At 41.3% G+C, this 15,601-nt stretch overlaps 1 protein-coding gene across 2 annotated transcripts; it reads right to left on the bottom strand.

Annotated features, from left to right (window-relative positions):
- Window positions 1-384: 384 nt before the first annotated feature.
- Window positions 385-12,475, bottom strand: LOC100558360 (alpha-tectorin). 2 transcript variants are annotated; one of them, XM_016996026.2, is made up of 4 exons: window positions 12,200-12,475; window positions 7,524-7,664; window positions 2,886-3,511; window positions 385-524 (listed from the first exon to the last, which is right to left on the bottom strand). In XM_016996026.2, coding segments are annotated over exons 1-4 (1,035 nt in total). In that variant the 5' UTR covers window positions 12,467-12,475; the 3' UTR covers window positions 385-523. The 2 variants fall into 2 exon arrangements, with proteins under 2 accessions (XP_016851515.2, XP_062818800.1); XM_062962730.1 differs by lacking the exon at window positions 385-524 and having other exon boundaries at window positions 2,632-3,511.
- Window positions 12,476-15,601: the final 3,126 nt, after the last annotated feature.

Raw genomic sequence — 15,601 nt, 5'->3', positions numbered from 1 at the left:
AGCGGCAGCCATGTTAGGCTGCGCTAAGCTCCCATTCAAGGTAGGTTGCAGAAACAAAAAAAAAATTAAATATTTTTTAAAATATATTTTAAAAAATTGGGGGGGGGGGGAATTAACGAAACATTAAGAGACAATTAGAGAATGGGCCAACAATGGTTCGAATTACATTGCTGGTTGCGCTGTGAGACAATGTCTCGGAATGCGTATCAAAAAGTGAGAACAATCCGAAATAATTCCGATATACGATTCAAAACTATTTTTTGGACATGTCTACTATCAACCTCACTTTGTTACATGCAAACCTCTCTCAGCACCTCAGCACTACTTGAGAGACACAAAAAAGGAGAATGCCAGAATTCATTTTTATTATTTTGCTACACTACAAATTGCATTAGGCTTCTTGTGATTGCATTAGGCTTCTTGATTCTAGTGGGCAGCAAAGAGGACTGTTTCAAATCTTGTCTGGCTCTTTTAGGACCTTGTCAGTGTCCACTTGAAGTTAATTTCTTCTGATATGGTTTTATCTGAAGGGAAAAGAAAGACCATATTTGTATTAGAAGAAAAAGCAAGCAAAGAAACTGCAACTGCTGGAGCAAGAAGCAATGCATGTATCACAGACTTAACTTGGGACTCGGGTGGGTTGAGAGGCAATAAATATATCCTTTCAATAAACAAACGAACAAACAAATAGGGTTGTTGTATGTCTTTCAGGCTGTGCGGCCGTGTTCCAGAAGTATTCTCTCCTTCTGGAACATGGCCACACAGCCTGAAAGACATACAACCCTGTGATCCCGGCCATGAAAGCCTTCGACAACACATTGAAAAAACAAATGTTGAAAAATAATTGCTGGCATCACCTCAATTGAAAAGCCTCTGACAAAGAAGTGCTTTTTTTTTTGCAAAACTTTTGTAAAGATGGTGGATAAAAAACATGTAAAATAGACAAAATTGATCAAAATTGTTATTTTAAAGGAACTGAAATCATTTATTTTCCCCCCAAAAGGCACAATTAAAATGGTGAGAACAGCCAACTAAAGTTTAAAGGCCATATGAAATAATGCAGACTTGGCTGCCTGTTGGTGCCCCTCAATGCAGTGGTTTTCAAACCGTGGTCCATGTACCACTAGTGGTCCCTAAGAATAAAATATTGTCCGCAGCCTCACCGTTATTATACCATTGTAACAAAAGCGACTGGTCTCCCAAAATCCTCTAATAGTGCCAAGGCAATGGGGATGTCAGGAGGAGAATGGCTGACTACCCACGAAAAGCACGACAATAAGCCTCCTGACTGCTGCTTCTCCTCCTCCCCCTTATCCTAAATGGAGCCGTTTCAAGTGGCACCTGGAAGCGGTGACGCCTTGGTGTCTTTGTTTTTAGGCCTGTTCCTGGAGTTATTTGCTCTGCTTATTCAGAAAATTGTATTGGATAGACCACATCAGCTCTAGATTATTAAATATGGTTTTCTGTGGGCAAGCAGATGGCGACTACTGGATGGCATATGTTCTGTATCAGAAACTAGAGCCGATGTGGTCTAGCCAACACAATTTTCTGAATCAGCATCCCAAATAACCAAATGAAATCTAAAGTTGACCAAAAAATGATTCGTAACCCTTTTGGTACTAATGTTGGAGAGTGGTCCCTGGTCAAAGTGGTCCTTGGTCAAAAAAATGGTTGGGAACCACTGCCCCAAAGGGATAGAGTCTATTTGACTTCCCTTGGAAGGGATCAGTGGTGAAAATTCTAGATTATATCATCTTTGCATTCAAATATATATACAGTAGAGTCTCACTTATCCAACATAAACGGGCCGGCAGAACGTTGGCTAAGTGAATATGTTGGATAATAAGGAGGGATTAAGGAAAAGCCTATTAAACATCAAATTAGGTCATGATTTTACAAATTAAGCACCAAAACATCATGTTATACAACAAATTTGACAGAAAAAGTAGTTCAATAAGCAGTAATGCTATGTAGTAATTACTGTATTTACGAATTTAGCACCAAAATATCAAGATGTATTGAAAACATTGACTACAATAATGCGTTGGGTAATCCAGAACATTGGATAAGTGAGTGTTGGATAAGTGAGACTCTACTGTACTTGTGATTTTCCCTCACTGATGGTGAAAACATATTTTGGATTCTCCCTATACTCAACCATCTTGGAGTTCCAGAATATTTTTCTGTGTAGTAAAATATGTGGCTTATACATACATACACACACACACACACACTTTCTCCACAGGATGCACAGTTTCTTCTTAGAAAAAAAGATGTGTGTGTGTTTGTGTTAAAAAGCTACTTTTTCTGTGCAGAAAAATCCACACTCACTTATCCAACGTTCTGGATTATCCAATGCATTTTTCTAGTCAATGTTTTCAATACATCATGATATTTTGGTGCTAAATTCGTAAATACAGTAATTACTACATAGCATTACTGTGTATTGAACTACTTTTTCTGTCAAATTTGTTATATAACATAATGTTTTGGTGCTTAATTTGTAAAATCATAACCTAATTTGATGTTTAATAGGCTTTTCCTTAATCTCTCCTTATTATCCAACATATTTGCTTATCCAACGTTCTGTCGGCTGGTTTATGTTGGATAAGTGAGACTCTACTATATTTCGGGATGTTCAAATATGGGGGGGGGGGGGACTCCACAAAAATCTCTTATGTTTTTATTGGGAAGAAGTATCAAGAGGGAGGTCATTTGCTTATGTGACATTCTCTGAAAACATTATGTGGTATTTTTCTGGAAAAAAAGAAGGAATCGGTCTCTGCTGTCATGACAAGAATATTGTGGACAAAAGGAAGGTTTTGCTCACAGGCTTGCAAGAAAAGACAGCTGATTCTTATGCTAAAGGTCTTGGATATACTTACCAGTCACAATCTTCATCATCATAATAATATTCATCGGAATCTTCCTCCTCAAAGGAATCCTCAGGTTCTTGCTCCACAGAGGAACCTTCAGGTTCTTCCTCTACAGAGGCCGTTGGCTTTTCTACAGGGGCTGGTGGCTCTTCTACGGGGGCCGGAGGCTCTTCCTCAGGGATCTGAGGCTCTTCTTTAGGGGTCTGAGGCTCTTCTTCATGAGTCTGTGGCTCTTCTTCATGAGTCTGTGGCTCTTCTTCATGAGTCTGTGGCTCTTCTTCATGAGTCTGTGGCTCTTCTTCATGAGTCTGTGGCTCTTCTTCATGAGTCTGTGGCTCTTCTTCATGAGTCTGTGGCTCTTCTTCATGAGTCTGTGGCTCTTCTTCATGGGTCTGTTGCTCTTCCTCTTCAGAAGGTTCTGGCTCTTCCTCTTCAGAAGGTTCTGGCTCCTCCTCTACAGGGGGTATTAATTTCTGGAGTTCTTCAGGAACTCCAGTCACTGTGAAATTATCCACCCGGAATACCCAGCGTCCTGGGACTTCCACATTACTAGTGTTAATAATGTTGAGAATATGAGCAGAGCGGGAACCAGGGATACTATAGTAGTTTTTATTATCCCCAGTGTTGAATCCAGCCTAAAATAAAAGTAGCATCAGCCATCTCTGTGAAATAATCAACCACATTCTTTATATTTAAAGTACAAACGTTATCTATTATCATTAACCATCATAGGAACTGAATCTTCCTCGTGACAAGGAAAGAGTCCAAAGACCTAAATGTGAAAATGACTAGGCTCCTGAACTAGTGCAGGAGACAACCAGTGAACGGGCTACTCTGTTATAGGCTGCCACATGTGGACAATGCTCAAGAGGAGTCTTTGTCCCCAGCTCCCAAGAAAGTACATCTACCTTCACCTTTTGGTTCTAATGATTCCCAACCCTTTTCTACAACCTCTCCTACAAGCTTGTTTTCTGCTGTCCTGGAGACTAGGACATGGAACAATGGCTTTAAACTACAGGAAAGGAGATTCCATCTGAACATCAGGAAGAACTTCCTCACTGTGAGAGCTGTTAGGCAGTGGAACTCTCTGCCCCGTACTGTGGTGGAGGCTCTGTGATGTCCCAGAGACCCTTGGGCCATGACCCTGTATTCGTTGTGGACCAGAGCGACGGGGATATGGGGTTTATGCCGAATCAGCAAGATTCTGTCCCCTTCCAGATGCTCCCTGTTGACAGTTCGAGCCCGAAGCTCATTAAAAAAGCCCTTGAAACTGAGCCTGTTCCTAGCGGTTCCCCTCCCTTTGATAGGAGGCTGTTTTGGGAAACAAGTCGCTCGGAGAAGGCTAACTTACAGAGAAGCGCGAGATTAGCAGCCTGAGAAACCGCTGACTAACCCGTTTCCCTTGAGAGTTTCCAGGGAGGCTCGCATCTGGCGGAGATGTTGTCTCTAGCCAGTTTTTCCTTGGGAAAAATGTTAGACACCTGTTTTGAAGGGAGATTTGAAGTCCCTTAAAAGTTCTGTGCGCTGGCTAGCCAGCGCGGTGTCAGCATGTCAGTTGGAGGATTAACGTTGCCTCTAGTTTCTTGTGGTGCTCTACTCTCGAGTAGACTGGGCGTTGCGCCTCGCCTTCTAGTCAAGTCTGGACCGCGATTGGATCCACTATCTTCAGCCTTACCTTGCCTTGTTTCCTTGCCTTGCCTTGAACTTCCTTGCCTTGGACTAGCTTCCTGAGACTCTTGCAAAAGACCTGGATTATTCCCCACTCAAACTGCTTGGAAGTTTGAGTGTGTTTCGGTTAATTGGATCATTATCTTTAAACTCTAATACTGGACATTGGACTTTATAATACTGGACTATATTTGACCTTTCCCAGAAGGTCTATTGTTGGACTATATATTCTGCTTATTTTTGTTTTATTTCTTCAATTCTTTAATAAAGATATTAGATTGTTTATTGGCTTTGGTGTCTGGTTTCCAGTGCTCATGCAGCCGAGAGTATCACAGGCTCCTTCTTTGGAGGCTTTTAATCAGAGGCTGGATGGCCATCTGTCGGGGGTTCTTTGAATGCGATTTCCTGCTTCTTGGCAGGGGGATGGACTGGATAGTCCATGAGGTCTCTTCCAACTCTATTATTCTGTGATTCTATGATCCTCAAAGAAACCCCCACACCATCCCATGGCAAACTGTGAGTATCCCAACTTAGGACCTTATCACATCTATATATATAAAAGGGTAATGACATTTCGGCCTAGGACAAAACAACTAAACTACACATCCCAGAAACATTAAGCTTGCCAGCACAACCCCTCATCCATGCCTCTACGTTCATACAACAAAAAGAAAAGAAAAATAAAGTCCTAATTAGAGGGAGAGGAATAATTGTTTTTATCCAATTGCTGCCAGTTAGAAGGCTAAGCTCCACCAGGGGAAAACCTTTACCCTTTACCTTAACTACCACTAATACCTCAATACTTTATTTCCCATACTACCATACTTCGCCACAGCAATGCGTGGCCGGGCACAGCTAGTTAGGATATAATCTGTTATATCAATATGCATCCTGCATTTTTTTAAGTACTGGAGGCATACTATATTCAAACGGGATGCATATTCTTCCCATCACACCTGGTTATTATGAGTATTACAGTTTGAAAATACTGTGCTTTGACTCAACCCGTATGACTTGCTTTTGATACGTGTGACTTAGTCCCCTTCTACACAGCTGTATAAAATCCGCATTGAACTGGATTATATGGCAGTGTGGATTCAGATAACCCAATTCAAAGCAGGTATTGTGGATTATCTGTCTCGATATTCTGGATTATATGGATGTGTGGAAGGGCCCCATAGAGATATGTGTTTGTAACTTATTCATATCCATGGTTGAGGCAATACTGGCTAAGCATCTGGAAGCAACAAGATTTCATTCAATTAGCTTCAATATTGAGTTGGTTCCTGGGATCCAAGTATTATTGGACTCGAAATCATCAGCATAGCCAAAATATAAGAGTGACAGGAGCTATTGTACAACAACATAGGGAAATAAATAGATTCCTTGCCTCTACTCTGAGTTCCCTGCTAATCACAAATCTAGTCTGATCACAAACTCCGTCATGTTTTGACTTTTTTGCTTTCAACCTAATATCTCTGTCACTGCTATTAGGATAGCTGGTTTTTTTACTCTGCTGACTCGGGTTTTACTCCAAGTAAACTAATAGTTTAAGAACCACAATTAATTATATGATTATATTAATTATAATTAATTATATTAATAATAAATTATAATTTATTGGTAGAGCTCATGTTCTACTTGCAAAAGTTGCCAAATTCAACGCGTAGAGTTCAATTTCAGGGTGCATCAAGGCAGGCTGAAAAATCCCAGATTTTACTCCTGTTTTTTCCAGTGTTATACTGGCTTAAAATAAATCGACCTGGAGAACTGGCATAAAAATTATCTGATCTTACCAAGAGCTGACAGACAATAATCTTAGACAAAGAAAACACATATGGATCTTTAAATAAAGTCAATAAGAACAAGAACAGTATCAAGGATGATCTAATCCTTTCATAATTCTAGATACGCCCTGTTCCATCTCCCAGGAGTTTGACTTGCATTGTCCCATAGTTGTAGGAAATAGCACCCTTTTTGCGTTTCTTACAGGGTTGCTACAGACTCAGCAACACCCTGATAGTTAACCATCAACAGAGGTTTGTAGCCAGCCTGCAAAACCTTTGCTGTTGTCGGCTTGCAAAAGTATCTTTTTGATGTTGAGCGCCGCCCCTTTTTCCTGGGGATAAAATCTCCATTTTAAAAAAGCTTTTTTTGCCTTCTACAAAATAGAGAAAAGAACTCAGATGTGCTTGTGTGGTCAAGCCAGGCCAGCTCAGACAAGCCATTGTAAGTACTAACCTCTTGCCTTTAAAACTAGTTCTGAGTTTAGATAGGGAAAGACCTGCCTTTTCTAAAATAGCAACTCAGCACTAGGGCAGAGAATATCCCAGGATTTCTCTGCCATTGGAAGAAGCTCTAACTACTTCGTCTCCAAGCTAGTTTTGAGTTTAGACAGGAAAAGACCTGCTCTTTCTGATATAGCAACTCAGGGTTAGGGTAAAGAGCATCCCAGGATCTATCCACCTTTGAAAGAAATTAACCCAGCAGCCAAAAGTAAAAGTAAAAGGGAAACATCTGCATGATTTTATAAGTTGACTATTTGTATTTGTAACTTCAACAAATTGTGCCAAGCCTTTCAAGAACTTTGAGAAAATAAAAATCTTGTTTGATTTTCAATTTGGAGTGGCCTAAGTTGCTGGGACTCCTGAGCTTCACAGTCCACCCGGCAAAGAAAGGAGCACATCTTAACTTCAACCAAAGGGTGCCTGGGTGTGACGGCACACACCCTAAAGTTGAATCCCTTTTGTTTTAGCTATCAGTGTTCTGTTATGCCTCATTGATCTGACTCCAATTAAAAGCTAAGGATGCAAAATACCTCTTTCTGAGACCCCCAACAGTGAAGTAAATCAACCCATTATTGTTCTGTGCCTTCAAGTCATTTCCAACTTTTTGGGGGGCTGAGAGTATAAGACTAGTCCAAGGTCACACAGCCATATAACCCAGAATATCTTAACTGCCTAATTTTGTCATACATACCTGTGCTGCGGTTCCTCCCAGACCTGTCTTGGGATGCCCGCCACTTGCTGTACCAGTGGTCCATTGTATGTCTCCATAGTTGAGTATAGCATAGGAGGAGCCTTTTTTATCCTTTGTTAAGACACACTGGAAAGTGTTTCTCTGTTGCAAAGACATACAGAATGAGTTAAGTCATGACAAAGGATGGATTTCATCACACTATTGCACTGTTCATCCACTGATCTTAAGATCTGAGCAAGTTAGTAGAGGGAGCATATGTCCACCCTCTTTTGCTATAGCTATTTACTTGCTTTTACAGTATTCTCCTTTATTTGACTAGAGCTAATTACCGTATATACTTGAGTATAAGCTGACCCAAATATAAGTCGAACACTTCCCAAGTGTCTAGGACTGTGTGATGTATTTTCGGATGATGTGTGCAGATCCCAGCAGGGTGGCCTTTTGCAGTTGGCAGATCGTAATTTTGTCAATGTCTATTGCTTCCAAATGCCGGCTGAGATCTTTTGGCACGGCACCCAGTGTGCCCATCACCACCGGGACCACCTGCACTGGTTTCTGCCAGAGTCTTTGAAGTTCAATCTTGAGGTCCTGATAGCGGCTGAGTTTTTCCTGTTGTTTTTCATCAATGCGACTGTCACCTGGGATGGCAACATCAATGATCCAAACCTTGTTCTTTTCCACAACTGTGATGTCTGGTGTGTTGTGTTCCAGAACTTTGTCAGTCTGGATTCGGAAGTCCCACAGTATCTTTGCGTGTTCATTTTCCACGACCTTTGCTGGTTTGTGATCCCACCAGTTCTTTGCTGCTGGCAGGTGGTACTTGAGGCATAAGTTCCAATGGATCATTTGGGTCACACAGTTGTGCCTCTGTTTGTAGTCTGTCTGTGCAATTTTCTTACAGCAGCTGAGGATATGATCAATGGTTTTGTCAGCTTCCTTGCACAGTCTGCATTTTGGGTCATCAGCTGATTTTTCAATCTTGGCCTTAATTGCATTTGTTCTGATGGCTTGCTCCTGGGCTGCAAGGATCAGGCCTTCTGTCTCCTTCTTCAGGGTCCCATTTGTGAGCCAGAGCCAGGTCTTCTCCTTATCAGCTTTTCCTTCAATTTTGTCAAGGAACTTTCCATGCAGTGTTTTGTTGTGCCAGCTGTCAGCTCTAGTTTGTAGTGCAGTTTTCTTGTACTGGTTTTTTGTCTGTTGTGTTTTGAGGAGTTTCTGATTTTTGACTTCAATCAAAGCAGGTTCTTCACTTTGCTTTACATATTCTGCCAGGGCATGTTCTTCTTCTTTGACTGCTTGTTTTACTTGTAAGAGTCCTCTGCCCCCTGATCTTCTAGGCAGATAGAGCCGGTCAACATCACTGCGAGGGTGCAGTGAATGATGAATGGTCATGAGTTTTCTTGTTTTTCTGTCCAAATTGTCCAGTTCCGCCTGTGTCCAATTTATAATGGCAGCAGTATATCTTATGACAGGTATGGCCCAGGTGTTTATGGCCTTGATGGTGTTGCCTCCATTGAGCTTGCTTTTGAGAATTTTTCTGACCCTTTGTGTGTATTCTTTGCTGACCACAGTTTTCACATGTTCATGCTTGATGTTGTCCAGCTGTAATATGCCCAGATATTTATAGGCCTCTGGCTGGTGACACTTTATTGTTTGGCCATTGGGCATATTTATGCCATCATTTTCAATGATTTTTCCCTTCTTCAATGCCACTGTCGAACATTTGTCCAAACCAAACTCCATGTTGATATCAGTGCTAAAAATTCGGCCAGTGTTGGTCAGAGACTGGATTTCAGTTTGCTTTTTCCCATATAGCTTCAGGTCACCCATGTACATCAAATGTGAAATTTTGTGAGAATTCTTAGATGTCTGGTAGCTGACATTTGTTTTTTGTAAGATTGTTGACAGAGGGATCATGGCGATGATGAAAAGCAGAGGGGACAATGAATCTCCCTGGAAAATTCCTCTTCTGATGTTGACAAGTCCATAGCTTTCATTTCCAACAAACAGTTCAGTTTTCCAGTGCTCCATCATGTTTTCAATGAAGGTGCCAACGTTTTTACTAATCCCGATGGCGTCCAGGCACTTGATGATCCAGCTGTGTGGGAGTGAGTCAAAGGCCTTTTTGTAGTCAATCCACATCATGTGAAGATTAGCTTTTCGGCTCTTACAGTTCTCCAGAATCATTTTGTCAATCAATAACTGGTCTTTTGTGCCCCTGCTTTTCCGTTTGTTGCCTTTCTGTTCATCTGGCAAGATGCTCTTTTCCTCAAGATAGTCTTGAATTCTGTTAGCTATGATGCCAGTCAGTAGTTTAAACATAGTGGGCAGACACGTTATTGGCCTGTAGTTTCCTGGTGCTGCTCCTTTTGTTGGATCCTTTTGTATCAGGTATGTTCTTCCAGTTGTTAGCCATTCACTGATACTTCCTTTCTGCAGCATCTCATTGAATTGTTGGGCCATTTTTCCATGTAAACTAATCAGATGTTTGAGCCAAAATCCATGAAGTTGATCACTACCAGGCGATGTCCAGTTCTTGACTTTTTGCACTCGTTTGCTGATCATTTCAGTTGTTATTTCCATCTGTTCCATTTTGTTCTGTGAGAATTTTCCTTCAAACTCCTTTATCCACCCAGCATTTTTGTTGTAGTTTTTATTATTTTCCCAAACTTCTTTCCAGAACTTCGTTGTTGCAGTTTTCTCTGGCTTTATGGTTACTGTGTCTGTTGTTTGGTTCAGGCTCTGGTAGAACCGTCTTTGGTCTGATTGAAACAGTTGATTTTGTCTGTACTGGATGATTCTGGCTTCATACCTTTCAATTTTTCTGGCTGTTGCTGTAATTTGTTCTTTCACGATTTCCAAAGCTTCTTCAATTTTTCTGGTGTTCAGCCAGTACTTTCGGATCAGGTATTGCTTGATTTTGTCATTCTTCAGTTTCTTCTCTTTCATATTTTTCAGGTTACTTGCATCTGATCTAAGCTTTTTGATTTTCAACTCTAGCCTGACCTTCCACTTTGGTTTTCCAGTCGATTTTCTTTGGGGTCGCCTTGGTTGTAGGAGCCCAAGCTCTTCTGTTACTATCACTGCTGCACTGTAGGCATACTGGTTTGTTTGTTCAATTGATGTTATTTGGACAGTGGAGAGTACTGCATTCACATCTTTCATGAGAGGCGCCAGGTGTCTCTTGGGCACTGTTTTTAGAGTTGGGAGTCGTTTTCTTATGGCATTTGCTGCAGCATGAGCCATGATCTTATCCTTGAGCTCTTGTTGTCTTGCTGTCAAGGTTCCTGGTGGTTCAGCAGATGTTTCAAGTGCTGGTTTTTCAAATTCTTGCAAAAGCTCCACACTTTCTTCTGGTTCAATCTGTTCTACCATTCCAAGTGTTGCTGGAGTCTCTGCTGCTGTCTGTGCTGTGGTCTGATGGTAATTTACTTTGCAAATTTTCTGGATTTCTTCGAGTTCAACTTCACTGAACACTTTGTTTCTGATTATGAATCTTTGTTGGTCAGCCAGTCGGGGCTCTGTTATCTGTGAGTCAGGGTACTCTTGTTTCCACAGTTGATGCATCCTTTTTTGGTAGCCACGCCTTTGAGGTTCAGATTTGTAGTAGCATTTCATAATTGTGCGGTTTTCTGGCATTGTATATTTCTGCCGCTTCTGTGACTGTTCATTTATTATTATTATTATTATTATTATTAATAATAATAATAATAAACTTTATTTCTATCCCGCCACCATCTCCCAAAAGGGACTTGGGTGGATTACAAAGCCCTTATAATGTAACAATACATACAGTGTAATAAATACAGATACATCAATTTCAAAGGAAAATATAATTTACATCATCAATACATAAAATAATACCACAATACACTCAATAAGGCCCGGGCTGTGGCGCAGGCAGGAGAGCAAGCCAGCTGCAATTAACTGCAATGAATCACTCTGACCAGGAGGTCATGAGTTCGAGGCCCCTCGGAGCCTATGTTTGTTTGTCTTTGTTCTATGTTAAAAGGCATTGAATGTTTGCCTATATGTGTAATATGATCCGCTCTGAGTCCCCTTCGGGGTGAGAAGGGCGGAATATAAATGCTGTAAATAAATAAATAAATAAACAAAATCAATAAAGTGATTAATAATGATATGGCAGGCAATGTTTAATACTGGAGGAGGCAAACAGATCTGCAGTGTTCCCTCACTACTTCGCAGTTCGCTTTTCACAGATTCGCTGTTTCATGGTTTTGCAATAAATGCTAAAAGAATATAATAAACCATTAAAAAATTATGATTTTTCCTTCCTTCCTCTCTCTTTCTTCTTCCTTCCTAAGGAGAAGCTGAAGGAAGGAAGGAAGGAAGGAAGGAAGGAAGGAAGGAAGGAAGGAAGGAAGGAAGGAAGGAAGGAAGGAAGGAAGGAAGGAAGGAAGGAGAGGCCGAAGGGAGAGAAAAGGAGGCCGAAGCAGCTTCGTGAGATTGTAAACAACACAAATATAGTGTCCCTACTTCGCGGATTGTCACTTTTTGCGGGTGGTAACCCCCGCGATAAGTGAGGGAACACTGTACTGAGATAATGGGCTCATAACTTGACAAGTCCTTATTGACCAGGAGAGGATTAAATAGGCAAAGCTGTGCCTTAAAACAATACTACATAAGAGCTTTTGTTTGTATCATATGTAGATTACCTTATTGGAAGCACTTCCAAAATAGGCCACATGATCCCAGGTGGCAATCAAAGCCCAGTCGGCAATGAAATGAGAATCGGGATAATGCTTCTTCATATCCTTGGATATACGATCTAAGATTGCTGGGTCTTTTGTCTGCCGATACCAGACATGCCCCCCTAGCTTATTGTTGACATCTCCCCAGTATGGGGCAACAAAAGCCCTTCCATCTGTCAGAGGAATTGGTTTGGGAGTATATTCAGGAACAGGCTTGTCAAAGGACATCATACCATTGTTGTTAACCTGTGATAACACAGAGAGCCACAAGGCATTTGTTATTAAAACTGGCAGAAAAGGAAAATGCTATTAAGCCGGTCATCCTAAGAATTACTTATTTCTAGGTATCCCAGTTGTTTAATGTTCTGCGAGACAAAAACGTCATGAATGTTAATACTTCTGATGTGAGCTCCCTGGGAGTCTGCATGGTATAGTGTAGGCATGGGCAAACTTCGGTCCTCCAGGTGTTTTGGACTTCAACTCCCACAATTCCTAACAGCCTACCGGCTGTTAGGAATTGTGGGAGTTGAAGTCCAAAACACCTGGAGGACCGAAGTTTGCCCATGCCTGGGATAGTGGTTTGATTTGTCTGACCTTTTAATTTATTTATGCAATGTTTCAAAATTATTTGTACATTATCTTGGCAATCCCGATGGGCTGACAACTGAGAAATAAGAAGGGTGTTGTGTGGTTTCCAGGCTGTATGGCCATGTTCTAGCAGCATTTTCTCTTGTTTTGCCTTCATATGTGGCTGTCAGAGATGCAGGTCAAACATCAGGATAGAATTTGGCCATACAGCTTGGAAGCCACAAACACCCCAGTGATTTCAGCCATGAAAGCATTCAACAATAAATACGGGTTGGGCTGTGGTGCAGGCTGGTGAGCAGCAGCTGCAATAAATCACTCTGACCATGGGGTCATGAGTTCGAGGCCAGCCCGTGGCGGGGTGAGCACCCGTCAATTAAAAATAAAATATAGCCCCTACTCGTTGCTGACCTAGCAACCCGAAAGATAGTTGCATCTATCAAGTAGGAAATAAGGTACCACTTATAAAAGTGGGGAGGCAAGTTTAACTAATTTACAACATTGGAATGAGGAAGTGCCATCAGAGTGGATGATGAAGCAGCTGCTCCCCCCTGTGGCCAGAATTGAACATCCCCTCAGGAGAAAGTTAAATTGCCTCTGCGTCTGTCTGTCTGTCAGTCTTGGTTCGATGTGTTTATGGGCATTGAATGTTTGCCCTGTATGTGTCTAATGTGATCCGCCCTGAGTCCCCTTGGGGGTGAGAAGGGCGGAATATAAATACTGTAAGTAAATAAATAAATAAATTTAACCTAGTAATTATCAAGGCCTTTTATATTTTCAAAACTTTCCTCCTAACCCATTACTAGTGTCACCCTGAGTATTCGTTTAATTTCCAAATGGGCAAAGCTACAATCCCCAATACTTTACTAATTGCATGAGATGAAGTCCTTAGTAAAACATGTCCTTTCTTTACTGTTTGGAGGCAGCTAGTACAGTAGAGTCTCACTTATCCAACATAAACGGGCCAGCAGAACATTGAATAAGCGAATATGTTGGATAATAAGGAGAGATTAAGGAAAAGCCTATTAAACATCAAATTAGGTTATGATTTTACAAATTAAGCACCAAAACATCATGTTATACAACAAATTTGACAGAAAAAGTAGTTCAATATGCAGTAATGCTATGTAGTAATTACTGTATTTATGAATGTAACACCAAAATATCACGATATATTGAAAACATTGACTACAAAAATGCGTTGGATAATCCAGAACGTTGGATAAGTGAGTGTTGGATAAGTGAGACTCTACTGTAATAGCATTTGCTATAAGCTTTTCCATTCTGAAAACTGGCATCTTTCATGAAATGCCTTTTTATGCCAGAGGGAAGTGATGTTATTTGACTCCATTTCCCAACAGTCCTAGTCAGCATAATTAAGGATGAAGGATGCTGGAAGTTGGAGTTCAAAAACATCAGGAAAATCCTGATTCTTACCTCCACTATAAGGTAGCAGCATAATTTTGACAACAACCCCACCTCCCACATAGGACATTTTTTGTCATTATGCCTTTCTTTGTGTAACCACCCGGGCTTGGCCCCATGTAAGCCGCCCCAAGTCCCTCCGGGGAGATGGAGGCGGGATAGAAAAATAAAGTTATGATTATTATATTATTTCTCTGTGACAAATTAAGTCATACGCACATAAAAGCTATTGCGCAGCTTGCCAAAGAACCTGAAAGGCTCTGAAGCAGGAATTTCTGGTGATGTCCCATCATCATCCTTGGGGGTCTTCTGATCTCCTTCAGCTTCCCCATAGGGATACATAACATGTCCTGCAGAGAAGTAAAGACAGATAGCTCATGTACAATATCAATGCCAACACAGGGCTATAAGGAAGGGGATTTTTTTTTTTTTGCAACTTGAGATGGTACCTCATCAGAAACTTCCATAATGAGGCAGGAACACCTAACTGTCCAACACACCTAACCAAGTTCAGCCCTGCAGGATGGTCACTCTTGTCTGATTCGATCAATGATTCGATCAAGAAAGAAGTTTATGAACAAAGCTCTTCACCAGGGAGATGGAGTGACAGCATCCCCTTTGGCCAGAACCGAGCACAAGCCTCCAAGATGCCGTAGATGGGAAAAGCCTATATATCTCTATCTATGTACGATTGTATGTCTTGTCTGTTTATAAACGGCATTGAATGTTTGCCACATATGTATGTTCTGTGATCCGTCCTGTGTCCCCTTTGGGGTGAGAAGGGCAAAATATAAATGCTATAAATAAATGAATAAATAAAATAACTATTATATGAGAGTAAAGGTAAAGGTTTCGCCTGATGTTAAGTCCAGTCGTGACCGACTCTGGGGGTTGGTGCTCATCTCCATTTCTAAGCCGAAGAGCCGGCGTTGTCCATAGACATCTCCAAGGTCATGTGGCCGGCATGACAGCATGGAGCGCCGTTACCTTCCTGCCGGAGTGGTACCTATTAATCTACTCACATTTGCATGTTTTCAAACTGCTAGGTTGGCAGGAGCTGGGGCTAACAGCGGGTGCTCATTCCTCTCCCGGGATTTGAACCTGGGACCTTTTGGTCCGCAAGTTCAGCAGCTCAGCACTTTAACGCACTGTGCCATCATTTTATATGATGAAATATGGTTATTTAGACCTTGCATGACTTTTAGCTTCACCTCTAGTGAAACCATTCTCTAGTGAAACCATCAGGTGATGTGGTACTGAATCAGCATCAAATAACTCAGGTTCCTAGAAATATAGAGAAAGTCAGCTGGAAAACAGCCACCCACCCATCCCATAGTAGTACGTGTTAATATTTTA

The sequence above is a fragment of the Anolis carolinensis genome, unplaced genomic scaffold (genome assembly GCF_035594765.1).
Source record: "Anolis carolinensis isolate JA03-04 unplaced genomic scaffold, rAnoCar3.1.pri scaffold_10, whole genome shotgun sequence".
NCBI classification, from domain to species: Eukaryota; Metazoa; Chordata; class Lepidosauria; order Squamata; family Dactyloidae; genus Anolis; species Anolis carolinensis.
The sequence above is the reverse complement of the archived record's forward strand: the minus strand, read 5'-3'. Positions and strand labels throughout refer to the sequence as shown.

Bases quoted from the DNA above. Each gene is read 5' to 3' on its own strand.
- LOC100558360 (XM_062962730.1), bottom strand. From the start codon at position 12,466: ATGATGTCCTTTGACAAGCCTGTTCCTGAATATACTCCCAAACCAATT. The intron at 7,665-12,199 runs GTAATCTACATA...TCTTTGCAACAG, and splicing joins TTGGAAGTGCTTCCAATAAG to AGAAACACTTTCCAGTGTGT. The intron at 3,512-7,523 runs GTATGTATGACA...CTTTTATTTTAG, and splicing joins TGGGAGGAACCGCAGCACAG to GCTGGATTCAACACTGGGGA.